The sequence below is a fragment of the Sporothrix brasiliensis genome, assembly GCF_000820605.1.
Source record: "Sporothrix brasiliensis 5110 chromosome Unknown Cont20, whole genome shotgun sequence".
In the NCBI taxonomy this organism is placed as follows: domain Eukaryota; kingdom Fungi; phylum Ascomycota; class Sordariomycetes; order Ophiostomatales; family Ophiostomataceae; genus Sporothrix; species Sporothrix brasiliensis.
In genome coordinates, this window is record NW_024467139.1 from 487,946 (window position 1) to 515,107 (window position 27,162).

Below are 27,162 nucleotides of genomic sequence, written 5' to 3' on the forward strand. Positions count from 1 at the left end.
GCGGATATGCGCAAACGCTGGACAAATGCGTACCCATAACCAGTAAATTAAGACGCGGCTGCGACAACGTAAACAACAGGGGCAAAATGAACAAATGAACAAATGAACAGTTCGACCGCCATCGTCGAAAACAGGTTTCCAGGTATCAGAGAGGCCCTGTATTATCGTCCTTTTGCCATTCTGGTGTCTGACGACAGGCGAGGCATGACGACGTTGCCGACCTCGTCACAACCATTTTATCGATTTTATCGTGGGTCAGATGCCCTGATCCTTGCCCGCTCGTCGCTTCCCTTCCCGTATCTCGCAGTGCCAGATGCTGCCCGGTCTTTTTCGTTCTTTCTCCGTTGACTGGACTTGGCTTGCGGCGCGTCATGCAGAATGCTTTTAGTCACCGTCGATGCCAAATTCGATCTGCTGCAACGCACAGGCCGACAACATCCCAAAGGAACAAGGCTCGAATTGGCCTTTGTTCCACCCTGACCGCGACTGTGCTCGCCCTCCCTCTGTTCCCAGATTGAGCAGGTTGACTTGCGTGACTTGATCGTTGACTTGGCTGCCTCTACCTGCTTGACGTTCGCTCTTGCCCCATCTTACAGATACCGTCCCTTCTTTCCAAGTTGTTCTGTCAAGGAGATCATGCTTGTCCCTCTTCCCAATTCGCTCCTTCCCTGCTCATGTCTGGCATGCTCGCAACGGTTGACCTCGGGGCAACCGCTTAGGGAATGCGGATCGACTGCTCCTGACCGCCTATTCGCTAGGCGCTACTGCGCTTTTCGGGGGGCGCTTTTGGTGCTGTATGTCGCAAGTCTAGTGTCTCCTCCTTTTGGCGCTCTCTGTCCTGCAGCCCAGCGCCCGTGTCCCCAGCTAAGGCTGTCACTCCGCTTGCGCCCTTATCCACTTTGGGTGATTAAGACCAGAGAAAAGGCCGTGCCTCGACCACCACCCACCGCCCATTCTTAACTACTAGGAAAACCTCCACTCATACGACCTATCCAGGCGTCCACCTTTTAGTTGGCTAGGCCCCAGTGAATAGGCCCCAGTGGCTCGAGTACGACAAGCTGTCGCTCTCCATCGCCCATCGTTACTGCCGCATTTTGCTCAAACCGTCCCTTGCCCGTTCTGTGGCAGCCCTGGGACCAGTCCCTGCGGCCAACTCGCCTGGGCTGCACCTCCCCCTTTTGTCCCTTTCCCTCTCCTACCGCCTGCCTCGCTCATTTCCCTCCAATTTCCTTCGCCCTGTGTCTTTCTTCGGCCCCGTAGCACAATCCACCCCCCCCTTCTTTCCTTTTTTCTCTCGTTTCCTTTCGGCCTTTCGTCTCCTTCCGTTTCCCTCGTGTCTCGATTTTCGGTTCTCGATCTCACTTTCTCTTTTTTTCTCTTTCCCTCGTTTGTTCTTTACCTCTCCTCTCGTTCTCCCGTTGTCGGCTCCTTCCGTTTGTGCCCAAAGCATTACTGGCTGCTGCCTCCGACGCAGCTTCGCAGCTGCTCTTTCCTCCCCCTTCCCTCGTACCGAGATCGACCGACTTCCTCGACCGACTTTCGACTCACTTTCGACTCGACGTTGTCAGCCGACCGATTTTCCCACCATCCTGAGATCCAGAAAACGAAAGCATTCATTCACTGGCAATCCCTTTCCATCCCAGGCACCCAATCCACCGGGGGCCTTTGTCGTCGCCTCTCGCCAGGTCGACCACCCGTCCATTCTTATCCACCTCTCTTTCCCGCCTCTCTTTCCCAGGCGAGCTGTTGACAGCGGCAGTCGCTTTCGTCCCCTATCCTCCTCCTCCTCCTCCTCGATCGCCATGGCTTCCTCCTCGTCCAACGTCGTCGGTGTGCACTACCGTGTCGGCAAGAAGATTGGCGAGGGCTCGTTTGGTGTCATTTTCGAGGGCACAAACCTGCTGAACAACCAGCAGGTCGCCATCAAGTTTGTACGTCCGCCTCTTTGTTTTCCATGTGACGTCCTACCAACCGCAACCAACAGCCCCGACCGCCCGCTAACATGCCCAGGAACCCCGGAAGAGCGATGCTCCCCAGCTACGAGATGAGTACCGGACGTACAAGATCCTCGTCGGTTGCCGTAAGTAATATTCCGTCGTGTTTTTTTCCTCCTCCCCCACGGGCCGTACCGATCTTTTTTCCGTCCATTGTCTCACCATGTGTCTTTTCGGTCTCTCTCTCCAGCCGGCATCCCGAACGTGTACTACTTTGGCCAGGAAGGCCTGCACAATATCCTGGTCATCGACCTGCTCGGTCCTTCACTAGAGGACCTGTTTGACCACTGCAACCGGCGGTTCAGCATCAAGACGGTGGTCATGGTCGCCAAGCAAATGGTATGTCTACATGTCTTCCAAGTCCCATTCACATGCTTTCATGCATGCTGTTGCATACGGTTGCCTTTGGTACGCTGTCTCTAACACACCTAGCTGTCCCGCGTCCAAACAATTCACGAAAAGAACCTCATCTACCGTGATATCAAGCCCGACAACTTCCTCATCGGCCGCCCCGGCACAAAGGCCGCCAATGTCATCCACGTCGTCGACTTCGGCATGGCCAAACAGTACCGCGATCCCAAGACGAAGCAGCACATCCCCTACCGCGAGCGCAAGTCTCTGTCCGGCACCGCCCGCTACATGAGCATCAACACCCACTTGGGCCGTGAACAGTCCCGTCGTGACGACCTCGAAGCCCTTGGCCACGTCTTCATGTACTTTTTGCGCGGTGGCCTGCCATGGCAAGGCCTGAAGGCTGCGACCAACAAGCAAAAGTACGAGAAGATTGGCGAGAAGAAGCAGACCACCATCATCAAGGAGCTCTGCGAAGGCTTCCCCATCCAGTTCGAAAAGTACCTCACCTACGTCCGCAACCTCGGCTTCGAGGACACCCCCGACTACGACTACTTGCGCGACCTATTCACCCAGGCCCTCAAGGAGACGGGCGGCGTCGAGGACGGCGAGTACGACTGGCTCAAGGTTGGCAAGGAGTCGTCCAAGAAGACCGACTGGGACCGCCTGCACAACCCCAACCAGCGTCCCGGCCCCTCCAACATGGAACTGCACGCCAACTCCCGCGGTGGCACCGGCACCCCGCACGCCGGCGACCCTCGTGCCCGTCTGACCGCCGACCGTTTAAACGCCGCCCAGCCCCCGCCTCCTTCGCCGATCAAGCAGAACCCCAGGAAAGATCGGCAAAACGCCCCCGTCGCCGCCCTGGGCGGGAGGGGCAGCGGAGCCGGGGGTCTTCGGGATATGGCGACACCGACGGGTTCTACGCAGGCGCAGTTCCAAAACAGCTCCCAGAACCTGCCTCGCCCCATGCATAGCCAGCATGGTGGCCTGCAGGCACAGCAACAGCAGGCCGCTGCTGCTCGTGCCGAGCCCCAGCCGTCGGGCTTCTCCAAGTTTATGAAGTCCTTCTGCTGCTGCTAGACGGGAGGTATTCTATCTCGATCCCATGTTTCCTGTTGCGGTTTTCGGCCCTTCACGCCTTTTCATCCTGCTTTCTCCCGTCTCCTTCCTAGCGATAGACAGATCTGCCCACGACGATCTTGTGATCTTTGCATAGCCATCCCTGCCAGCCAGTGATTGCCGGATCTTGAAGCCCTAGACTGCGTCTTTTTCTTCCCATACTTGCGCTCACAAGAAGCCCCTCTACTTTTTTGTTCTTGCCAACTCTTATCTGCCGATTCTCCTAATTGCCCCTTGTCTATTTGTCGCCTTTGCGGCGTCCAAGAGGAAACGTCGTCCTCTCGATTGTTCTTTGCTTCCGGCCGCCAAGGCACCCCGTTGGCTATGGCCGGCAACAAATAAAACAAAGAGTGTGCTTGATCAGCAACGAAGCGAGAATCTGCGAACCCGTAATCCGGCAATGGACCGGACGAATCCCTTCTGGCGACCAACACCATAGACGAACCCTACATTGCCAAACACGCCGGATTCGCGGAGCCGAACGTTGAAAAAACAAACGGAAGGAGAGACAAGATGGCCAAAGGGACAGTGCATCGCACATTGCAGTGCGTAACGGCCGTTTGATTTGTTTATTTATCATAATGACGAGCTCAGGATCAGTTTCTTTTCTATTGTTTTACCATCCTTTTCCTTGTCCGTTTCCGTCTTTCCGTTGTCGTGTCGATCGCGTAGCACGGCGCCAGGGTATTTTAATCTTGTTTTCTCCTCACCTGTTCGTTTCGTTTTCTTTTTCTACTCTTATGTCCCCTCCCTCTGTCATTATTGTCCATTGTCTGTTGCCACCTTTCCTGTTTTCTTTTCCTTTTGCGTACTTGCAATCATTGTTATTTCGTTTTTAGCTCTTGTGTCTTACCTTTTCTGTCACACACTTTCTCATACATACACTCGCTCTCACTCTCCTTTCTCTGTAAAAGAGATATTTGCATTGGGCCTGGCTTTTCTCATGTTGTTTCATTCCTTGCCATCTCTTACGGTCGTATATTTAATTAGTCGTGGTGGACCAAAAACGAGGAGTTTGCGATTTTTGTGTTTGTTTTCACGCTGTGTGTTCCAACTCTTCTCTTTTTTGCACATTTGGGAAAGCGAAACGGTAGCCGATAGCCATAACGAAAAAGAACAAAATTATATAGACCCCATTGTCCCACTGTTGTGCGTGTCGTCGATTTATTTTCTTGTTGATATGCTCCATTTTGCCGTCAGTGAAATGGATCACCCAAAATGGATGCGTACAGAAACCCACTGCGTAGCAAAAGTAACGGAAAACGCCATGCTCGGTGCGTCGATTACCATATGAAAAATGTATAATAATGATTAAAGAGACGTTTGAAACCAGACAAGGGAGAAAAGGAAACCAAGAAGAAAGAACCCCACAAAAACGACAACCCGAACAGTGAGTGAGAAGCAGTTCGCGTGTTAAAAAAGTCGTTCATCCCAGCCTTGCCCGGCACAGTCCCAGAGTCCCAGTCTTTATTTTTAATGTCATTTCCCTCCCCATATTTGTGCTGCCCACCGCTTCTATCTGTCACACAGCCAGCGTCCCTTTTCCTGTTTCTTTTTCTTTTTGTAGTTTTATGTCGTAGATGATGTAAGAACAGGAAGCAGATCGATGCATCCGTCCTCCTTATTTTCTGGCCAGTCGTGTGTGTTGACCATGCCAGCTAACAGCCTCTGCAGATGGGACGACGCACACAAACGAATATGCCCCCATCTATGTCAGCTTCTGCTTGATGAAGAAGGACCGCAGGTGCGACAGCTGCCAGGCACAGGTGACACCGAGGACGATGAGCTGGATAAAGATCCAGCGGACGACGCGGGCATTGGTGGACTCGGACTGGTCGCGGAAGTCGGCCTCGCGCTCGCGCTGGAAGACCTGCTCACGGCGGATGTCGCTCAGGCGGTTGTTGAGGTCCCGCACACGGCTCTCGAGGTCCTCAAGCTTGTTCTTGTCGGTGCTCTCGAGCTTGCTTGACTCGCCAATCGCCAGGTCGAGCTCCAGCTTGATGCCGACGTGGCCCTTGTGGCCCTCGTGGCCCGTCGCCGACTGCCAGCCGGGGCGCCCGCTGTTGGACGTGGGCGTGAAGCAGATCTTGTGCTCGCCGGCCTCGGCGGACGTGAAGGTGAATTTGCCGCTGGAGGAACCGCGCTGCGACACCACGCGGTGGTCGTTGTCAAACGTTTCCTGGAAAACGTGCACGTTAGCTATAACGCACGAGGTAGTTTATGAAACCGTCCCAGCCGGCAACTGAAGTACTCACATCAACGGAAATGTAAATGCTGATGCCGTCGTGCTTCGACCAGGTCTGGATGTGGTCGTCCCACTCCTCGGCGTTGTAGTGGCCAACGACGAGCGTGTCCTTGGGCAGCTCCTCGAAGAAGCACTTGGGCTTCGAGGCATCAATGTACAGGTGCAGCGCGCTAGCAGCGCCGGCCAGGCTCAATAAGGGCAGAAAAGACTTCATTGTCAATGTGTAGGAAGGGCTGAAGAATCGCGAGGTTGAGAATCGAGAAAGGTCGCGTGGGCGCAAAGGGAGCAGAGAAAGAAGGTCGTCGATGTCGTGTCGTCGTGAGAAGGGCGGCAGAAGCGTGTCAAAAGTCGACGGCACACTCGAATATCGTCGCAGGTCGCAGTGCAGGGGAAAGGATGATGCGTGTCCCTTGTGCAGATGCAGAGTGTCGTGGGAGTCGTCGATTTTGCAGTTGCGGTACAGAAGTACGGCCTCGTGTTTTTTGGGGCCAGAAGCTCACCGGCCGCTCTCTCCTTTCCAGGTGTCCTCCTTCCTTTAGGGGAAGGCCCAAGCTGCCACGTCGAATAAAGGGGCTTTTGCTCCCCTGTAGCGTGATCACGTGTCAACTTTAGAAGCGCGACTGCCAATTACGCGCGACTTATTGGATGGCACCTGCACTCCACAGGAAGAAGGTGCTCATGGTTAGCTTGACCTTGGAGTAAATTAGTCATCCAGTCACGTGTAGACACAGGCCAGGTACCATCGCAAAACGCGCTGTAGCGACGACGTCTCATTGACGTGGAAAAAAGTCGAAAATGAATATCGACGCCAGCACAATTGCTCCATCTTCTGCCATCACCCACCACCCTCCACGCCATCGGTACCCTGACGACGGACGATCCGACATGAGCGCAAACGACGCGTAACGCGGACCGTCGAATACTGCTATCGATTTTACTCGCCAAACATTCCCTACGGTGGAAAAGGTCGAAACGGGAATCATCAGAACCTTTCCCGACGACACCCACTCGCACAAGCTCACATTCGCATCGCACAATGGCGACATCACTCGACGCACGCGATGTGCTGAACCTGCCGCAGGATGGCAGCAGCGGGGCCGGTTCGCGACCGACGAAGAAGCAGCGGACGGGCGGCCACGCACTGGGTGCCGGCGCACCACGGAACCTCAAAGGCCTGGCGCGCGAGGTGCAGAGTCTCGGCGGCGAGAGCCCCATCTCGATTGTGCCGCAGCTCTCCAACATTAAGAAGCGGCGGCTCGCTAACCGTAAGCCGGCGGCGCGCTGGGAGCTGCGGGCCTTTACCAACTCGGCACGCGACGACAAAAGCCTTGTGCTGCGGCACTGGCGGCGGAAGGTACCTGCGGGCAGCAGGGGCGATGCACGGGCGGCGGCACAGGCCGGCGAGGCGGCCGGTGCTGACGCTATGGAGACGGACGACCCGAAGGCACAGGAGGGACAGCCAGGCGAGCCAGAGCAGCCCATGGACGACTCGGCATTTGCCAAGTTCAACGTCCGCGTGGTCGTGCCGCAATACAGCGACGACCAGTACGCGGCCAACCTGCAACACCCAGACTGGACCAAGGAGGAGACGGACTATCTGATGGAGTTGGTCAAGGACTTTGATCTCCGCTGGCCGCTGATTTGGGATCGCTACGACTACCGGCCTGCCGACGGCGCCGCAGCATCCTCCCCTTCTGCCTCGGCCGCCGACGCGACGGCTGTGGTGCCAGCGTCGCAGCCGGCGGACGGTGCGTCCCGGACGATGGAGGACCTGAAAGCGCGGTACTACGAGATTGCAGCCAAGATGATGGCTGTCCAGAAGCCGGCACAGTACATGACACAGGCCGAGTATAACCTACACGGCATCATGGCCAACTTCAACCCGGAAAAGGAACGCCAGCGCAAGGCATTTGTGACCAACGCGCTGATGCGGTCGCGCGAGGAAGTGCGCGAGGAAGAGGCGCTGCTGTTCGAGGTGCGCCGCATTATGGATCGCACGGAGCGCACCAACGACGAGCGGCGCGACCTGTACCACCGACTCGAGTTCCCGATTGCCGACCAGGACATTAGCAGCTTCAAGACGAGTGCCGGTCTGCAGACACTGCTGCAGAGCCTCATGTACAGCAACGAAAAGTCCAAGAAGCGCAAGAGCTTGGCGGCCGGCGAAGCGGCGGGCGCAGCGGGTGCGGCGGGTGCCAGTGGTGGTGCTGCGGGTGCTGCTGGCGCCGATGCTGGCAGCCGGCGCGATAGCATCGCCGCTTCGGGTGCCGGCGGCGCGAACCGCCGCGAATCGGCCAACCCCAAAGACGACAAGGCGAATGCCGCCGACGCCGCCACGCCGACCGCAGCGGCTGCGTCGTCTGCAGCAGCCGCGACTGCGACGGCGCCCGCGACGCCTGTGGCGGCGACACCGACCGCCAGCGGCAAGAACAACAAGAAGGGCCAGCTACAGATGGAGCGGCGCAAGCTCACGGAGCAGGAACAGGACGTGTACGGTGTAACGTACCACGAGCGGCTGGGGTCGGGCCCGACGTTCCGGTACGAAAAGATTAACAAGCTGTTTACGCACAAGAGCGGCCAACAGCAGCTCCGCATCAGCAACATTCTTAACGAGCTCGAGATGCCTGCTCGGCTGTTTATGCCGACGGCGTCCGTCACGGCCCAGTTCGAGCACCTGGTCAACTCGGTGGTTCAGCTGGTGGACCTGCGCAAGGTGAGCGACAAGCTGGACGGCGAGATCAAGATTGAGGAGCAGAAGAAGGCCGAGCGCGATCGGGCGAGGGGCATTGTTCCGGGACAGACGAACGGGGCGACCAAAGGCGCAGCCGACGCCGACAAGAAGGCCGAGAACCAGACCGAGGAGGGTGCCGGTGCGGACAAAAAGGACGGCAGGGACGGGAAGGACGGGAAGGGCACGAAGGAGGGTGAGGACGACAAGAACGCAGAAGAGGCCGACAGGTCCGACGACAAGGTGGCCGACGAAGCAGCGGCGACATCCGAGCAAAAGGGCGACAACGAGAGTGACAAAAAGACTACGGTCACAAGGACAAAGGACGAGCTTGTCCCGACCAAAGAGGAAGACGGCAGTGGCGATGTGCACGAGGCCCGGACGACACGGTCGGGCTCGCGGCCTGGGAGCAGCAGCAACAATGCTAGCTCGGCACACAAGCGGAGTGCGAGCGTGCTCAGCGTGGCGAGCGACAAGAGCTCGAAGCGGCAAAAGAAGTGATCTCGCCGTTGCTTCGTTGTTTTCTTTTTCTCGGACTACTACTCTTTACTGTACACTCTTCTAGTATCCATACTGTAATGCAAAGCCAACGGCATTTTTAGGGCTTGAGACGTCAAAAGTAAACAACTCCATCTGCCCCAAACGTGAAGGGGGCATGTAAACGAGTGCCAAGACTGTGCAAGGTAAAATTCAAACCGGCACGCCACCAAAATAAAACAACAGCAGCATCACTGTCGACGCCATCGGGGCCAATGGATGTTGTGAGTCCAAGGCAAACCAGAACGGGCGACGTCGGACGTACGTGGCCATTGTCCGGGATCAAGAAAGGCTGCCTCAGAGCCTCGTCGCTGTCGACGAAACAAAATCCAAAAGCCGGCTTGCCTCGAACTTCTCCACATCGCTTCTAACAATAGATTTTGGCTCGCGGCCCAGTGGTCACGATCCAAATGCCAGATCGACACCCTAGTTTTCTGCGTTCGGTTCTTGCTGTGATCAAAACGAAACTCCAATCTCCGTAGGATGCACCGGCGCTGTCTTCGCACCGGCGCTATCTTCATTTTTCTTTTGTTTTCGTTTTCAACTGTCAAATGCAGGGCCATATGCAAGAATGACAGTCGCATTTTCGTTTAAAATAGAAACATTAAGGTTGAAGGGGTCGAGATGGCCAACGTGATGGACCCAGTGCGCGTGTCATGAGGGAGGGGGCGTGAAAGAAACGACGAAGATCTCCGTGTTTTCCCTTCTGCGTCGTCTCACGTCGTTTCCAGTTGATGCTAAATTAAGCAGCGGGAGTACCCTTGGGAGATCCGCCCTCCTTAAGCGACCGGGGCCACTGACGGCAAGACTAGAAAATGGCAGGAGCGGTCTTGCAGGGGACAGCCGACACCCAAACTAGGAAAAACAAGAACGTCATCTCTTTCAACCCTTCCCGGCGGTAAACGGATGTACGTCGTAGAAGGTGACAATAAACATCATCGGCCAACAAGGGCCAATCTGTCGTCGATGAACGTCGTAATGAATGGAGAAATGAAATGAGGTGAAGGGGGTGACGTTAGGTGACGCCGGGTTGCAGGCAGGAACCGCCCGGTTGGAGCGCGCCTGCCCTGTGTGATTGCAAAAATAGAATAAGGTTTCTCCAACAAATGGCTGACCCGAATGAGGAAGGCACAATGTAAGGCAAGCCAGAGGGAAGGTACAGCGGAAAATGAACCCCCATCTGCATTGTTTTGGCGTCATTTTCGACATAGCATGCAGCTATTCACAACTGTTTCTAGTCCTGTTCCTGCGCGGGTCTTAACACCGGACATGGACATCTTTCTCGGTAACTGTGGTTTGCGCCATGCTGGTTTTCTTTTCTTTTTAGCCTTGCTATGCAAATCGCTCTCCATGCCCAGTTCCTAGATATTGATTCTCTACAAATTGTGAGGAGGGCCTACAAAGAACAGAACGGACAGTTGAGGGCATGGACATCCAGCAGGCGGCGATGCACAGGCGGTTGACCCGTATCATAGACCTGCACACTCAGGCTAGGACAGTCGTTGTATTAAGCTTGCCGGATCGAGAGCTGCCGTGCCACCCGCGCTTAAAGATATATATACAGAGATGGTCAGCGAGTTGGGGGTTATCACATTTCATATCACATAAGATGTCACAGCCGCTGTATGATTTGGCTGCAGATACACGTGCCATGGCTCCGAATAAGTGAGGTTCTGCTTCTGCACTTTTACTCCACAATATAGAACGGAGTGATGCGAGACAAGGCCAAGGGCCAATTGCAGATGGTAGGGGCAAGGCCGAAGACACCTGACCGCGGGTGATGGGTCCAAGGGTACGTCATGGGCCGGCGTATCGTAGCCCGACTGTTTCGTCGTTGTTGTCGATTCGTTCCCCAGGGGTGTGTCGATAGACGTGGCGATAGATGAGAGTCGAAGACAGAGTGGCATTCCAGAATCGCAAAGAAGCATCATGTTAGTGAACCAGGATGGACCGCCGATACTTCGGCAGACAATATGATAAAAATGATAAAAATAGCTTTCAACTGCCTTGGGCACGGCGGCTAGCCCTTTCCACGGTGAGCTAGGCTGCCGGCGGTGGTAGGATATCCTTGCTGTGCTCTGAGTCGAGACACGGCGGCGGCAGCGTGACGCTGAAGGCGACCGGTACCTGCATATGTGATGAAGATGATCTCTGTCGCCGCAAGCTGCTGCGCGTGTGCTCCATGTGCTCCATGTGCTCTGTGTGGAGGTTGCTGTGTGGGTGCACGGCGGCTAGCCGCATTGGCGTTCCCCTTTGGTCAGTCTGCTGGCGCTGCGAAGGGTGCAAAGTGTCGTCGTTTCTTTCCATTGTGATTCGTGGACTGCGAACATGGACAACTGGACAGCCTTGAGCGCAAACAGGTGCCGTGAGCTGTTTGGCTGCGACAGGTGGGCCGACATGTGTTTTGTTTGTTCGTAGGGCTTGCCGTCGGCGCCTCACCCCACGTCCTCGACGACCCCGGAGAAGGTGACAGGGGCTTTCGGTGGACGATAACGTCAGGGCAGGGGCGTACTGGGACGAAGAGAGGTGTTAATGTTGACGTTGGGGGCCATTCGCGACGCCAAAAATAGATGATCAATGATCATGATCCTACCCCGTAGCCTTGGCGGCCGCTGGCCCTGGACGTGAGCTACTCGCTGCTACCCTCTGCACATACCACAAGACTGCATCCCAGAAGCCCCTTTCTCTCCCTTGACTGGATAGGAGCTGAAAAGCAGCCGTCGACTCCGGCAGGCGAGTGACAAAGCTTGGGGTTTTCGTTCAGGCCATTGTGAGTCTCAGATAAAGCAAAAAGAAAAGTGAAGCATGGAATGCGGGGATGGACCCATTCGACGATAGCGTGGTAAACGGAGCCCTGATGCCGTGGCAAGATCCAAAACCAAAAATAGAAACGAAAATATAAAAAAGAGAGAAAAGCTCGAACCAAATGAGCGACCTCGTCAAGATGGATGGGCTCGGGATCGATACTGTCGTCCATGCAACTTGCTGCTTGTGTTGCGTTGGCCAGTGTCGTACTCCACACATCACGCCTCGTTATTTTTGCCCCTATGCCAGACCCTGGTTGGTTCGTTGGTTCTGTTGGTCCGTGTTTGATGGATGGGCGCTTAGAGCTGTTGAACGAGCGGCTATTTGGTGCTGGAGGCAATGGTGGTCTCTGATTCGTGAATGTTGACAATAGTGGGTCGCTCGTCTAAGTCGCAACTTCAAAACTCCCAAAACAACGACAAAAGAAATGACAAAGAAACAGCACATCCCTCTCGAAGCTGAGATGCAGGTCATATGCTTACCTAGAAACAGCGATAATTGTCATATCCTAAGAAGGACTTGGCTTTGTTTGGGATAATGTCTCGACGAGTTGCTGAGCTCTGTGGCCCATAGGTTGACGTCGTCCAGAGTTGACAACCCACTCGCCTTGACGACGCGGTTTCAGCCGGTATGGATGGGGTCGCAAACACGAAAAGAAAAGTCTTTGCGGAAGGCGGCGGGAAGGGGAACTGGCTGACAGGTCATTGCAGGTGCAATAGGTGAGAAGCCTCACTGGCCCTGCACAAAGGCGGGACTGCAATGCACCATGTCTCGTGTCAATGTTGAGGGTTGTAGGCTTTGGACAACAGACGAGAGCGAACGACATGGAAGAAACGACGATAAACGAAATGAAAGACGGCCGCATTTTGGGCCTCATATCGGGTCCCCGTGCATCGTAGTTTATCCGCCCGCATGACGAGAAAAAAACAAAATAAACAGCAAAAATTTGTATGCGCATGGAACCGAGTCAAACAAGGACGGTATGGGGCTCTATATGTGTACAATGCGCAAAGACAACATGCGGACAAGATTCAGTCAACCAGGCAGTTGGGAAAAACGGCCCCCAAAACAATATCTCGACGTCGCTTCGAGTGGAGCAGACCAAGTGACCAGAGACTGGCCAAGGACGAGCCTGAAGTAGCAGGTAGCAGGTCGTTCGCCAAGACAGCGACAGTGGTGAACGGTATCAATCTCGTAAAGCAGAAGCACCATGTAGGGCAAGATAGAAGACAGAACGCGAACAGCGATGTACGGAAACGAGAAAGGAGAGGCAGGACACAAGGCAAGAAGCAACAAAAGACGGAACCGAGAATAATGCAACACCGTGAGTAAGCATGCGAAGCGTATCTAAAAATAATACTCTCGCCATCCTCGTCGTGGCCCGCAGCTAACTGCGAGGGGGCCAGATAGATGAAGTTTGGCAAAAACCATAGCTGCTGGAATTCAGCCGGGCCCGACCATTCGTATTGTGTGTCGTGCTAAATTTTTTCATGGCGGCGCTCGCCATGTTCTCATTTGCCCCGGCTGACCAGTAGACGTACTCTGCAATTAAAAGATGTTGTGCAGATGGCTGTATCCCAATCTCGTCCCAATCTCGTCCCAATCTCGCCATGGAACGAAAGGGCCGGGCACGTATGGAGTGGGTGTGAGCGTTTGCGCCGTGTTCGACAGGCGCCGCGCCCTGCATTTGGCAGTTCATAAAGCCGACAAAAAGGGGGTGTGATGTTGCAAAAACTGCCGGTTCAAAATGAGCTTTTCACCCAGTCGTAAATTTGCTGGCCGATAACACAAATAGGAAAGAAAGCCGTATTGCACTTTGTCGGTGGTGCTGTTGGTAAGCGTCATTGGACCTGTTTGTTTCGCGGGTGCATGCTTCTGTCGATAGTCTTTCTTCGTCCATGTTGTGTGCCATTGCAATCTCGTTTCTCCCGCTTCGCTTACTGCTGTAGTTACTCTTGTTTCTATTCTTGTCGTCGAGACCCGGTTTTGTTGGTCCGGATTTTCTCTTCACAGAATTAGAAAATTAGAAATACCACACGATCGATCCCCTTGGTCATCTCCGTTCTGTTTGAGAGTGTGCATGTAAGCAGTCAGGACGAGGCGGCCATCCATCCTTCGACGTAATACTCCGCACGTCGTACGTCGTACGTCGTACTTGCATTGAACCGTTTTCTCTCTGCGGAGCAGGCTTACAAGCACGTCGTGTTCACCAGGGACCCCTTGAACGCACACCGGTTCTGGAGAGAAGCGGACGCTCGAGGGCGAAAGCATATGGCGGCCATCGTTAATCGTCCCCTTTGCAGAAATGCTACCATTCTCGTATTGGGCTGTCTGGTCTGTTGGTGAGGGATATGCTTCTAAGGAGTGTGTTGGAGCAAGACGACGATCACTGCTGCTCTCCGCTGTGGCGCTTGCGCTGATGTATGGAACTTGTTACGTGCCTGCAGCCGGGGCTGTACGCCCATGTTGCAAACCGTTTCCCCATTCGTTTGTTCTTCTTGCCCGTGTTCTGATGCATTTTCTTCTTCGGTCACTGTTGTTTGGACGCCGATTATGTTTTCTTTTTTTTTTTTTTTTTTTTTTTTTTTTCTATTCCGTAGCTTGTATGGAAAGGCGACGGACTGTCGACAAGTCTGTGTTGAAACAAGCCCAGGCAATGGGATGTCATCCATTCCTCTCACCGCCCCTGCAGAATATTACGACGTAAAACTGTCAACCTGCAGGTGCAATTGGACGATAGACTTTGATAACGCACTTGTGCTGTATTTGCCATTGGAGAGCGTCATTCTTGCCCGTTTCCGTTGGCTGCCACGAGACGTCGGAGCCGATGCCTTTTGGACTTGACTCTTCGAACTCTCTAGTTCCGAGACAAGCGCGTTGAAAACAAAAGATTTGCCAGGAACCGATAAAAGGCAGGCCAGGGCCATTGCCTCTTCCGCCATCCGCGCTCGGCCTTCGTTTCTGATTTTGCATCCAGCTCTTTAGACACACTTTGTTTTGTAAATTGCATTCTGAGCATGCTGTGTGAATGACCATGTACTGTGAGGCGTTTGCCTGTTGCCATATTCCCAGCAATGTTGGTCTGTTGGTTGGCGAGGCTTGACGGAGCACGGTTCGTAGGCCGCGAAGGGTGGTTGAAGACACTGGTCTTCAATTGGACCCCTGTTGGAAACGGCGGTTGAGCCCTTCGGCTTCTAAATATAGGTCGTCGACAACCACAGTCAGTGGCCATGTTTCGACTTGTTTTTTTTTTTTCTTTTTCTCTTTTTTTTTTTTCTTCTTTTGGGTAGTACTCGCTTTCCCACGTGCAGACAATTTTCCGGCTACATTTGTTTCGTGGCTGTTTGTTTTTTTGTTTCCCAAACTAAAGGTTTGCACTTCTCTTTGACCTGGTTGTTTCGCCATTCCTGCAAGATGATAGTGATAGCGGGCTTGTTTCGAGGGGGGCATGCGAGAGAAGACGGTCGCGGCTCGGCCACGGGTACGAGCGGGAGCAAGAAGAAGACGAGGCCGAGACTAGCTGGTACTTTGAAGGCCTGGCTTAGGGGGCTTCAAGGAACGGGTTTATCCTGCAGTATTGTTGCCTGACAAAAGTGGAAGTGAGAAACAGCTTTTGTTGGCTAGTCCTGGTTCAGCCTGACCTGGCGTTGGCGGTCGACTAACATCGTTCTGTTGATTGGGGGCGGGAAAGAAAGCCTGGCTTCTTAGGCAAAAGGGACCAGAAAGCGCCAACCGCTTCGTTGATCGGCCGTCCGGTTGTTTATTGTTGCCCGAAGAGCCAACCTGCTTTACTCTTTGTTGCATCAGTGGTCTGTCTGTCAAACGAAACTGATGCACAGTATGGCGACTACTGGCTCATACGGACCGTTCGCATACAGAGTACGAATATACGGGAAGCTTACCGTGTTGTGAAGCAGCTTTTGAGCTCGTTCCCCAATTCGGAAACATTACCCGCCGCGCTACTCGACAGCATGGTTGTAGCGTGATGGATCGCAAGGTTGTGACCAAACGCCCATGGCGTTCCTTGGGTGGCTCGCCGCGGCCCTTTGGGGCTCGTCCCCCTGGTCCACTTGCGTGTACCCCGTAATACCTCGTGGAATAATAGTTAACGCAGTCGAACGTCGTAGTTGTTGCCTGCCTGCCTGCCTGACCGTGAGTCTGCGCCGTGTCGACTGTGGTGCTAGGTCCAAAGTAGTTTGTCAGCTTCTGTAATACGGGGCAAGCAGCTGCGGGACGCTTAGACGAAAAAATGCCTGCCCGAGTTCCTGCCTCTGGACAGAGATGGCTGACTCCAAGAGTGCGCAGTGCCGTTGGCGGGCTCCAGTTGTCATTATTTAGCACAGGCCTGGTCGGGGAGAGGTCGACTCAGTACAGGGATGCGCTGGAGAGCAAAAGGATGTGCACATTCGCTAGAAGCCTCTCAGGTTTTGGCTTACACAGTGGTTGTGGTCCTGAATTCTAAACGGGGATTGTGCCGTAATGTGCTTCTCCGGGCTGTTCCTTCATATCAGGTGAAACGAGAGGATTTGTTTCTTTTTTCTTATCGTTTGATACGGGGCAAAAGAATGGACAGGAGAGACCCCTGTAGTTGCTCATCATGCTTGTAAGACTGCCGCAGATGAGGATTTGCGAGAAGGTCGTTCGTGAGGATACGAATTACAGAGACGAGACGCTCGTTCGGGGGACTAGGCGCGAATGCAGTGCGCTTTTGTCACCTCACACAAGCTCAAGCTCGTATCTTTCGCGTCGCCCTGCACTGCCGCGAAGTGTCGTTACCTGCCCTGCGGCATGTATTGCAGGTACCGGGTCCTTTTTATGAGGTTTGCGTCTTTGCACTGGTACGCCGAGCTTTGGGAAACTTGCCTACATGGGTTTAGGGTTGAAAGTTGATAACAGGTCCTAAAGGGGCCCCCAGCATCGTAACGATTAGGCCCGTTTTGATTTCCCATGAGCTTGCACTGTGCCTGATGAACATGGTGTGAGAATCTGCCCTGGCCGTGAGATCAAGGCAAAGACGTGTCGTCCTTTGTGAGAAATCTTTGTTAGCTGTTGTCGTTCACAGTCGTCCGTTGTCAGACCTCTGGAGACGCTGGTCAGGTTCGGCGTACTGCGTTGCAATTGCATGCAATGGGGGCCGTCATGGGAAAATCCAAGCAATGGCCGGCCTGTATGTCGGGGTGACTGGGCCAATCTGCTATCTTACATCCCATGCCTCTGACTTGCACCGGAGGTTGCATCTGTGCGTTGGCGTTTGCGGTCTTCTCTGTTTCTGTCGAGTTACCGGTAGACGCGGGTGGGGAAAGCCGCTGAGACCTGGCGAGTCCAGGCGCGAGACTAGGGTTCCAGAACTTGTTGCTTCATACATCACACGCTGGCAGTTCGAGGCCTGAAGCACGCCGGATCCATCATTCGATCCGGTTGGTTTGTCGTGTCTGGGGAGTGTCCAGGCCAGGATGACGAGTGGACAGTGCTGTGGGCAGTGCTATAGGAAGTCGCAGCCGTAAGTCCGTCGTAAAAGCGTGCGTACGAGTACTTTTCTTCTTGTCTCATTTCATTTCGCTTTGTTTCGTTCCATGCTGATCCAACCGTCGGAAGCTACAGTTCAGAAAAGGGGCCGAAAAGTAGATTGTTTTCCTCGGTCGGTCGATGGCAGAAAACGAGAAGGCGCCGTCGTAGGGCAATTGCTCAAAAGGGAAATAGTGGTGGACGGGAAATAGAAGAAAACGGGCAAGAACTACCCGCGCCAAACCGCCTTTGAGCGAAGTCACGATGAAAGAAAATAGAATACGGAATGCAGGACAAGAGGCATCCATCGTAGCGTGGACCCATCTCGCTTATCATGCTCATCATGCTCATCATGCTCATTATGCCCCTTTTGTACCCTGAAGCCACGCTGCTTTTATTCTTCTCTTCATGGTGCCGGTGGGCTAGTTTCTTTCTCGCTCTTTCCATTTTTTTCATACCTCTTCGAGATTTTCTTCTTTCCTTTTTGGTAGTTGCCCCGATGATTGATCGCTCCTTCTTTGTTTCTTAGCCCAGTAATCCACCCATCTGTTCCTTCGAGCCTCTCAAGATCCTCTAGCGAGCTCCCATCGAGCATCGTTCTTTCCCTTTCCTGTGCGTACAGTGGAGTGATTACACAAGTGAGTATTGCGTTGAAAGACTGCAATAGGGCCATCCGGAGATGTCAGGCAGGTGCAGAATACATGTTCAAGATATGGCTCCGGAGGAAGTAGCGTTCCAGCGTTTGGAGCGTCTACGAGCTGTGGTTGGCTGGCGCGACAAAGAGGACCAAGCAGAAAGGGGACGCTGCCGTTGGAGCCATTGGAGCAGTTGGAGCAGTTGGAGCGCGCCGCGGTCGAGTGGTAGGCGACGCTAGAGACGCTGGACGAATGCAGGGCGACACATCCGCGTGTTCCCGTTGGACTTTTGCAGCTTCTGCAGCGCTTCACTTCCAATCACAGGCGAGCGCGCTGGCGGTGGTGTGCCATGGCGTGTAATGGTACGCCTGCGTGTGCCCTGGAAATACCCTGGCAGTGCCTTGGTATGTTTCTCTTGTTTCTCCTGTTTCTTGCGGTCGCAAACCTGTGTCTCAAATCGTGCAACGTCTGCGGAACATTTTGAATTCTTGCGAGTCGAAGCGGCGGACGGGCGTTCCTGCCTATCGTCCTGCCTATCGTTCCTGCCTCGTGCGCGTTTCTACAAAGAGTTGGAATCCGCGCGCGGTGGATGCCGTTCCTTCCCTTGGTACCCGAAACTCACAAATTACGCCGTAATACGACGTACGGGATGGGACTCTTTTTCCTGTGCTATTGATCGGTGACCGGGAAACTGCCGCTTTGGGCGTAAGTTCCTTTCTGTTTCTCCATCAAATCAACGGGGTCGCAGTAAGGCTTTCGTTTCGCGCCAGTATGTGGTACCTCGTACTCGTAAAACGTCCAGCAGGGCCAGGGGCAAGCTGCCGCCTGGAATCCGAGTATTGGGTACATGCGGCATGCGGCATGCGGCAGAGGAGGGACCGCAGAGTGGCATGTAAGACACGTCGCACGCTTTTCAGCGCGGATGGTGTGGTGTGGCAAGATTTTGGTTCTTTGTCTGGTTTCGTTGCTTGGGCGCATTTCGTTCGCTCCCTGGCCATTCATACCCGCTCCTGCCGGGGAAATGAGTGGGTTTCCTTCCCCCCAGTGCATGCTTTGACGACGCAAGCGCAGACGGGGGTGTGGGAAAGGCGTGGTCAGGCCCTATAGACAGGCAGGGAAAGAAAGAGCGGCTCGAAGGGGGGGCGTGAGGCTAGCCACGCAAGACGGGGGAAGGTGGGATGGTGGGTCTTGAAAGGCCAGACAAAGTATGACACGGCAGGCGCACTGGAACCGGAGCACTTTATGGTGCACTCTTGACAACAAACACTGGAACACTGGCTTTCTGTATTTTTCGAGTGCCCATGTCTACTTAGAGTGGACGAGCGGAGGATGTGCGAATTAGGAAAGGGCTACTCGCCTGTTTACTGTCACACAGATGCTGGGACTCGCCCATGTTGCGACCGCCGAACGGCACAATACATCGTATGAGATGGACTGCAAGGCTTGGATACGAGATCAGCCCATAGAGTAGACATACTCTGCAGTCGCTGGCGAATACTAAATATGGTCGACAAAAGATGCGGCCTCGTTAAGTGTATTGTGCGATAGTTTGCAGAGTCATTGCGAGGCACTCGTACCTGCTCCTTTGTGTTTCCTTGGACACAGGCAGCTGCAAAATGCAAGAAACTGGGACGGCCATTCATGCTGCGCCGGAGACAGAAATCGCAAGCCGGCTATGAATAGAAAGCAACAAGCAAATGCCCAAACGGCAAGAACTCGGGGGACGAGGGACCATGCGGTGCACCACGAGTCGTGCCTTGACGGAGCGAGAACGGCCATGGTCTCAGCCGAAGGGCGCTCAATTTGCAAGTATTAATTGCGTCGGAGAAGGCAAAAGGATCCAAACGACATCTTCCGTAACCATTAACAGCATTAGCCGCATTTGGCCTTGTGGACTAGGCTGCCTGTGAGAACGATGTTGTATGTCCTCTGCTGCTCCGTGTTCATGACGAGCGTACGAATTACTGTGAACACTTATGATCTTTGCATAAAAAATCTTTCCTGTTCCAGTGTTTGGGATATAGCCGAAGCCCCCCCCCCCTCCCTCGTATTTCGTTTTGAAAACCACTTCGTCTATACTCCGCATCGTGAACTATCGACCCTGCCTTACTATGAACGGCTCAAAACGACGCACCGACGGAGCCTCGCTTCCCCAGGCACACAGTGTGGCCCCGCTGGGGCGCACTGAGGCACGCTTTGCACTAGCGACAGTTAGGGCCTCGCCCAGCTGTTGGAGCTAGTGCTGTCTACTTAGTGTGGTTAGGTGCGACGCGTCCCGGCCGGCAGCGACAGGCGACGGGAGTGTGCGTAAGGGTTAGTGCACACTAACAAACGTATACCTACGAAGTAGCATAACACGCTATGAAAACAAGGAGCCCTTGAAAGGCATACGGCACGGCGCCGCACACAGGAAGAAGGTATGAAGATGAAGCCGAAGCCTGGTCCTGTGGACAAAATGGAAACACCCAAACAGTTGCAGAAAAGCGATAAAACCGCAGAGAAGAATGGATTCGGTAGTCGCCAAGATCTGAGCAGGTGATTTTCTGACGAGGTTGTAGTGCTACATCACGGCGGGCAGCTGAGGCAACGACGTTCCCGAGACGCCGTTTCCTAGCACCGACAGGCGTGCATGCCTTTTGCTCTTCGTGGGGTCGCGGGATGTCATGCTGTCCCCACTGCATACCGTGTATCTGAGCTGGGGCCAGCATGCCGTGCATCGTGCCTGCCGTTTACGTGACGCATGGGCAGCTATGATTTTTGACGGGAAGACCTCTTTCGCGGAGCGGGCCTTGTTTTCTTATTGCCCTACGAGGAAGGTGCGGTTCAGATAGGCAGCTGCTTCGCATGGAGATGCGTGGTAGGCGATGTTCGTTGCTGTTCGGCTGTTTGACCTTTTAGCCTCGCCTCTCAGCATGCCACGAAGCTCCTGACGTCAAACGGCCCTTCCTCCATTGTGCGGCCCAGAAACTGAAGGGACTCGGAAGGTCGACTGGGCTGGCCGAGATGCGAGACGCATGGGGCTGACGGTGCCGAGTCCAGAGCCCAGCAGGTCCAGACCTGGCCAGGGCAGGAGCCACGCTTGCGACTACGGGAAAATGGTATAATAATAGTAACGGAATAAGATGCTGATCCAAGGAACATCCGAGGACTTAACGTCAACTCACAGGCGAGACTATGCAGGAGGAAACATTCAGAATCTCGGTTGCATCATGGCAAGCGCATCCCAAACTCGCTCCTGTCAGTGGTATCAAAAAGTTGGGGGCCGTTTTTACCCTTTCCTCGGGCCCTCGTCTGAATCTGTATCTTTTTTTCTGCTAATCTCCCAATCTCCAATCTGCCAATCTGCGCCCCAATCAAGGTCTTGCAAACAAGACCTCTGTTGCCCGAGGCATATCCCAAGCTAGCCACCTCGTCACGCCGGCCACACGCCCCCCCGCCCCCTTCCAAAGCAACTGGCGCACTATTAATCGCGCGCCAAAACTCAAGCGCCCGCCCAAGTCTGGCCCCCTCTCCTATTCGACCACTGGCTTCGGTCTCCTGTCGTCCTGCTCCGCTTCTTCTGGTTCGCCCAACCCCTGCTGTCTCGTCTCTGTCTTTCGTCTTGCTGCAGTCGCCGTCGCCCCACTGTGCACGTCGTGTGTAAACTTATTTTTGGCTGGCCAGATGGCCCGACCAGGGGCCAGGTGAGGAACGAGGACGGAACTGTGGGAGAAAGCGATGGCCACACGCCCCCTTTCCGTACAGCTTTGCGGCTCACTCTGAATGTATCTTACTACGGGGCAATAGGCTATCGCCGCTCTCCTCGAGAGGACGCTTCTGTTTTATCCGCGGCGACGTATGGCCTGCTATATTTGCTGCAAGGATGTCTGCTGAGTAGCATTTACGCCAAAATATGGGCATGCAAGTATATTATCTTACGTCCAGAGCCACGCAGAGAGCAATGAGTACGTCAGACACACTGCTGTATTACTCCACACGAGTGCAATGGCATTCACAGCGCTCACGGCAAGGTAAAACAAATCTCACATTGGTGGATAGACCGGACCACCAACAGATCAGTAGCAAAGCAAAAACCTGGGAAGAGCGGAAGGGTGAAAGCAGAAAGCAGAAAGCAGCAAGCAGCGAGCCGGGGACTGCATGGCGTGCATGACATAGACGCTCATACAATTCATACAATGCGGATATGAGCACCTGAAATTGGAACAAGAAAAAAGCGACACAATGAAATGGAAAAAGCGACAGCTTGTGAAATGTCGAAATGCCTTTTTGCACAGGGCAATCACCTCACTGCCGCCTGCCGCCTGGGGTTGGGGGAAGGAACCACCCACATTCTGAGCACTAGCAAAAATAGCTCTGGGCCCGCGCGTTGGCTTGGCTGGCCACCTTCGTCGCTTGCCCAGTGCCGCCCATCCCAACACCCAATTGATCCGCACACCCCTCCCCCCGAAACTCGCACCCCCTCTCTTTCCGCCTCTACTTTTCTCGCATCCACCCCTGACCGCCAAATAACATGGCCCAATAGCGCACAACAGTGAAGGAACAGAGGGCCAGACCACTGGAAGGCCAGCAAATGGAAATGGAAGAATCGAAGACTTCGAAGCGCAACACGACGAATGGAAGGAGCGGCTGCCACGCCCCCTCCCCTTCCCCAATTCGACCAGTGGAGCGCGCGAGACGCAACGCCCAGATGCACAGCGTCGGCACGCCTTCTTTGGTTGTTGGTTCAGCTCATTGCTTCGGCCTTGCGCTCTGCCTCTCCTGCACAGTACACCCCCCCCCTCCCCCATTTTCACGTCCGCCCATGGCCAGACGGCCGCTTGGTCGATTTTTTAATCTTTCTTGAGCTTCTCAGCTTCTCCGTGTGCTTTCTGTCTCTTGTTTTCCTTGTTGATTTGTCGCCGGTCCCTCTTTCCCTCTTTGCGTCTCTTCGTCTCTGCGTCGACGTTTGGACCTTCTTTTTTTGACAAAGTATTGAGACGCAAACCGCCAGCGCTTGCTGGCCCCTTCCTTCCTAAACGACTTGCGAATCCGTCCCCGTATCTTACTCGTACTTTGTCCTTTGCGCCTTCCTGTCATCTCACATCGTTCCTTCCGTTCGAATCTTTTTTTTTCTCCCTCCTTCCTCGACCGTGTCGTTTGTCGTCGTCTTCTTTTCTCCTCCTGCTCCTCTCCTTCCTTCCTTGTCACCTTCGCACCCCTCGTCGCTTCCCGTTTTGACAACGTCTCCAACTTCTCCTGCCTTGCCTTTTCTACAGCTGGCCTGGCCAGGTCTCCACTCACATCTCCCTGCGTCCGCCGCTTTCTCTGTTCCTCTCACTCACTCTCTCTCATCACCATCCTTCAACCTTCTTCTCCTCCGACCGCGCAAACTTTGTATTGACATCGCTACCCCGGCGCTTCTCCGTGTTTGCCGCTCTCGCCTTTCCGTCAAGTGCATCTGGCCCTACCCCTGACCGCACTAAACCTTTCGCGAGACCCTTCGACACATAAGGACTAATGCTCCTCGCTCTTCTCCTCTGCATCCTTTTCTTTTCATATACTTGAATAGGACTGACCTCGCCTCCTCTTTACTTTCTTTTCTCCTTCATTTCTCCTCTCCTTGCTACTTTTTTGACGACTCGCACATCTTCTTGATTCTCCCTCCTCGTCTCACCATCGCTTCATCTGGCTTCTGTTATTCGACGCCGCCCACTTATATCGACGCACGGCTTGAATTTGGAAAGATCTGCTCATTGCGCCTCGTCTCGCCCACTTTGCCCGTCTGCAGTCGCTGGTTCGTTGCATTCCTGGGCGTAGCTTCGGCGCTGCCATTGTCTGGTCCGAATACTACAGAAACGACATACTATTTTCGCCATCTCGCCCTCTGGTCATTTTGTCTTCTCGTGGGCCTCTTGATATCCAGTCCTCGTCTCCGTCGAGACGCAGCAAGAGCAGGATTGCAACCCTGTTCCCACTCTCCGCGAGGATCTAGGAGACCGTCGCGCTGATATGCGCATGTCAGCAGCCGCGAAAAGCCGTGTGGCATCGTGGAGGAGGATGACTGATTTAACAAATCACGATGGTGTCAACTCACCGCCAAGCCCCATGGACGACACAATCGAGGTGCGCCTGCCGCCATCCATTCAAGCAGCGCACGACGAGCGGGAGTACAACCTGGACCGCATCAGCCCCAAGACCGCTGAGCCCCGGACGATGCCCGACGTGTCTGCGCCCACCCGGCGCGAACGTGATATCTGGGGCACGTCTCCCCTGGATCGCTCACCACACCGCTCGCCGGCCTCCACCTACCCAAATCTGGAGAATCCCGAGGAGCCGACGCAGAAGCGCAAACGATCGCCGTCTGTGGAGGAAACATCGTATCGCCAAGATACGCAACGAACCCGCCCGCCACCGCTCCAGCACCAGCGCGGCGATTCAGATCTGCCACGAATCTTGACCGCCACTGAGACCGCCGCGGCAGCAATTGCGGCAGCATCAGCGGCATCGCGTGCGTCCAAGGACGGCGAATCTGAGCCGCCTCGCACGTCGGCAGAACCCCGTGATTCATACGACGTCTCTCGCAGCCGCGAGTACACCTCCAGACCGTATGCCGACGAAGAGCGTGAGCAGCAGCAGCAGCGCGAGCAACACCATGCTGACATGTGGTTCTCTCGCACCTCTCGCGACGACCGTCAAGCCGCTGGCCCGTTGAACGAAAGTGCCACTTACCAGCAGCACCAGCACCAGCGCTCCGGGTCGGTCCACTCTCCCGCGGAAGACCATTCCGCCAATGACTCACGCCAGCTGGACAAATCGGTGCCGCATACCAGTGCGTCTCCACAGAGCGAATATGGCGTCAACAGCCCGGACGATGAAGAGCGGCCAGCCGTTTACGGCGCTCCATTTTCGCCAAGTAACCAGAAGATCGGCCCGCCACTGCAGCAAACGGACCCGAAGCGTCGGAAGCGCAACTTTAGCAACCGGACCAAGACCGGTTGTCTCACCTGTCGCAAGCGCAAGAAGAAGTGCGACGAGACCAAGCCTGAATGTATGTTTTTGTTGCGCGACATGAGACCATACGTCTTCCTTCAGCCTCGCCACGAACATAACGTACTAACCACGTCAAATATAGGCAGCAACTGTGTCCGTGGTGGCTTTATTTGTGCTGGCTACCCACCGCAGAAGGGCCACTGGGGCAAGCCAGACCTGACCAAGCCAACAGTGCAGATCGAGTCCAAGGACCCAACGTATGTGCCACCCGGTGCCTACGGCATGCCTGGTCCCGGCGGCGGTCTGCAGGGCGGCACATTCCACCAGCAACGACGCGAATCACTTCCTCTGTACCGCGGCCAGGCGCTTCGTATCCAGCCGCCACAGGGACGTCCTATTGTGACAGACGACGACCGGCCCACTGCGTCCACCCTGCCCAGTGCGCTCACCAGCTCGGACGGCCACAATAAGCTTTCCGCACTGTCTGCATTTTCTGCGCCCGCAAATGTGTTTCCGACACCCGTCAGTGCGGCCACAACGGCCCCCTTCCCGGATCGTACGCCCAAGGAATACCAGCGGGTGCCGCCGCTACACGACCTCAGCCGGACAACCGAACCGGAGACACCGCAGCTCTTGACGCCACTACCACAGATCAACATTCACAGGTCAGGTAGTCCTCCATATCGGCAGCCATCGCCGCAACAGAATCAACTGCAACCACAACAGCAGCAGCCACAACAGCAACAACAACAGCAGCAGCAGCAGCAGCAGCAGCATCAGCAGCATCAGCAGCATCAGCAGCATCAGCAGCAGCCGCCGCAGCAGTCTCAACCGCCATCCCAGCATCTCCACCACCGCCAGCTTTCGCAAACCGATGCGTCTCGTCCACCTCCGCCGCGCGAGCATGAACTCGACCGCGAGCACGAACGCCGTCCTCAGCACTCTGCGCAGAACCCGCACCAGCCGGTTCACCAGGGCCAGCACCTGCAGTCCGCACCGCAATTTCATCCGCAACACGCGCACCCCACGCAGCACCAGAACCAGCCGCTTCCGGATCATCAATCGCAGCAGCCTATGCAGCGCCACCAGCCTCGCCATGCACCGTTGCACCAGGACCCCGTGCCAATCGAGAGGCAGGCCCGCTTCTTGCACCACCGCCCGTACTCGCCCCAGCCGCTGGCACCTCGTCAGCCGCACCAGAAAGAAGGCGGCGAGGAGGCGGACGATTGCAAAGACACTGAAGAGGCACGGGCCGCGTCAAGACGCAATGTTCCCTTCTTCAGCACCGTTCCGGGTCCGAGGCGCGAGAAGGACGAGATGCACGCAGGCCGGCCTTTCTACCAGTTTGACAATGAGTTGGTTGATCTCCGGGAACGCTGTGCGGCGGCTTGCTGGAAGTTTAACAACTCGACAAACCCCAATATCGGTGTCTCGCAGAGCGAGCGCACGCGGCTGTTCAAAGAGATCATTCAACCGCGAGGAGCCGATCAGCAGGCCGCCACGGGTCCTGTTGGCGGCCAGGTCGTCGTGGATGCCCCGTTTCACGCCGACTACGGTTACAACATCACCATTGGCAACGCCGTCCACATTGGCCGCAACTGCCACTTCTCCGATGCGATGCCAATCAACATTGGCAACCGCGTGACGATTGGTCCCAATGTGTCCTTCTTCACATCGGCTCCGTCCACCGACCCGATGGAGCGCGACGGCGTGCACAGTGCTCTCCAGGGTCGAGCCATCACCATTGCCGACGATGTGTTTATTGGCGGCAATGTCACGATCCTCGCCGGTGTGCACATTGGAAAGGGCGCGGTCGTCGGCGCTGGCTCCGTCGTGACGTCGGTATGTTTTTAATCACTTGTCGTCGGCTGTCCTCTTTTTGCATGCCATGGTTTGGTTACTCATTTACTAATTTTTCAATAGTCCCTTCCTGGATTTACTGTCAGCCATGGCACCCCTGCTGCTGTCAAGCGGAGCACGTCACAGGTGCAAGCCTGATTGCTACCAACTCCTATCCGCCATCTATTCCATTTAATATCTTGCTCTTTACCCCAGGCGCATTTCATTTTGTATCTTTTATTTCCTATTTTCTTGACTGGGTTTCGTTTCCTCATGTTTTTTTTTTTTTTGCCCCTCTGAGACTTTGGCATGATACCCCGCGACATGTAGTTTCGCGCATGTGGCTATGCTACTCTTTGTAAAACCAGAAAGTAAAGAAAAGAAAGAAACAAAAAAGGGGGCCTGGAGTAGCATCGAGCGCCAGCAACATCG

General features: G+C 54.8%; 5 protein-coding genes across 5 annotated transcripts; 3 read left to right on the forward strand and 2 right to left on the reverse strand.

Moving 5' to 3' along the window:
• Positions 1–1,802: 1,802 nt before the first annotated feature.
• Positions 1,803–3,428, forward strand: SPBR_07081 (casein kinase 1; the record flags this gene model as incomplete). The annotated part of the gene is made up of 4 exons (XM_040765335.1): positions 1,803–1,931; positions 2,011–2,080; positions 2,185–2,333; positions 2,427–3,428. 4 exons carry the CDS (start codon positions 1,803–1,805, stop codon positions 3,426–3,428), a joined length of 1,350 nt encoding a protein of 449 aa, XP_040616133.1.
• Positions 3,429–5,175: 1,747 nt separating this feature from the next.
• Positions 5,176–5,926, reverse strand: SPBR_07790 (uncharacterized protein; the record flags this gene model as incomplete). Its single annotated transcript, XM_040766044.1, has 2 exons — positions 5,176–5,646; positions 5,723–5,926. The coding sequence occupies 2 exons, from the start codon at positions 5,924–5,926 to the stop codon at positions 5,176–5,178; spliced, it is 675 nt and encodes a 224-aa protein (XP_040616134.1).
• Positions 5,927–6,748: 822 nt separating this feature from the next.
• On the forward strand, positions 6,749–8,941 carry SPBR_06767 (DNA methyltransferase 1-associated protein 1; the record flags this gene model as incomplete). Its single annotated transcript, XM_040765023.1, has 1 exon — positions 6,749–8,941. The coding sequence occupies one exon, from the start codon at positions 6,749–6,751 to the stop codon at positions 8,939–8,941; it is 2,193 nt and encodes a 730-aa protein (XP_040616135.1).
• A 2,076-nt stretch (positions 8,942–11,017) lies between these two features.
• On the reverse strand, positions 11,018–11,284 carry SPBR_08027 (uncharacterized protein; the record flags this gene model as incomplete). Its single annotated transcript, XM_040766277.1, has 1 exon — positions 11,018–11,284. The coding sequence occupies one exon, from the start codon at positions 11,282–11,284 to the stop codon at positions 11,018–11,020; it is 267 nt and encodes an 88-aa protein (XP_040616136.1).
• A 12,722-nt stretch (positions 11,285–24,006) lies between these two features.
• On the forward strand, positions 24,007–26,889 carry SPBR_06562 (nodulation protein l; the record flags this gene model as incomplete). Its single annotated transcript, XM_040764818.1, has 3 exons — positions 24,007–24,949; positions 25,034–26,733; positions 26,815–26,889. The coding sequence occupies 3 exons, from the start codon at positions 24,007–24,009 to the stop codon at positions 26,887–26,889; spliced, it is 2,718 nt and encodes a 905-aa protein (XP_040616137.1).
• Between the last annotated feature and the right edge of the window lie 273 nt (positions 26,890–27,162).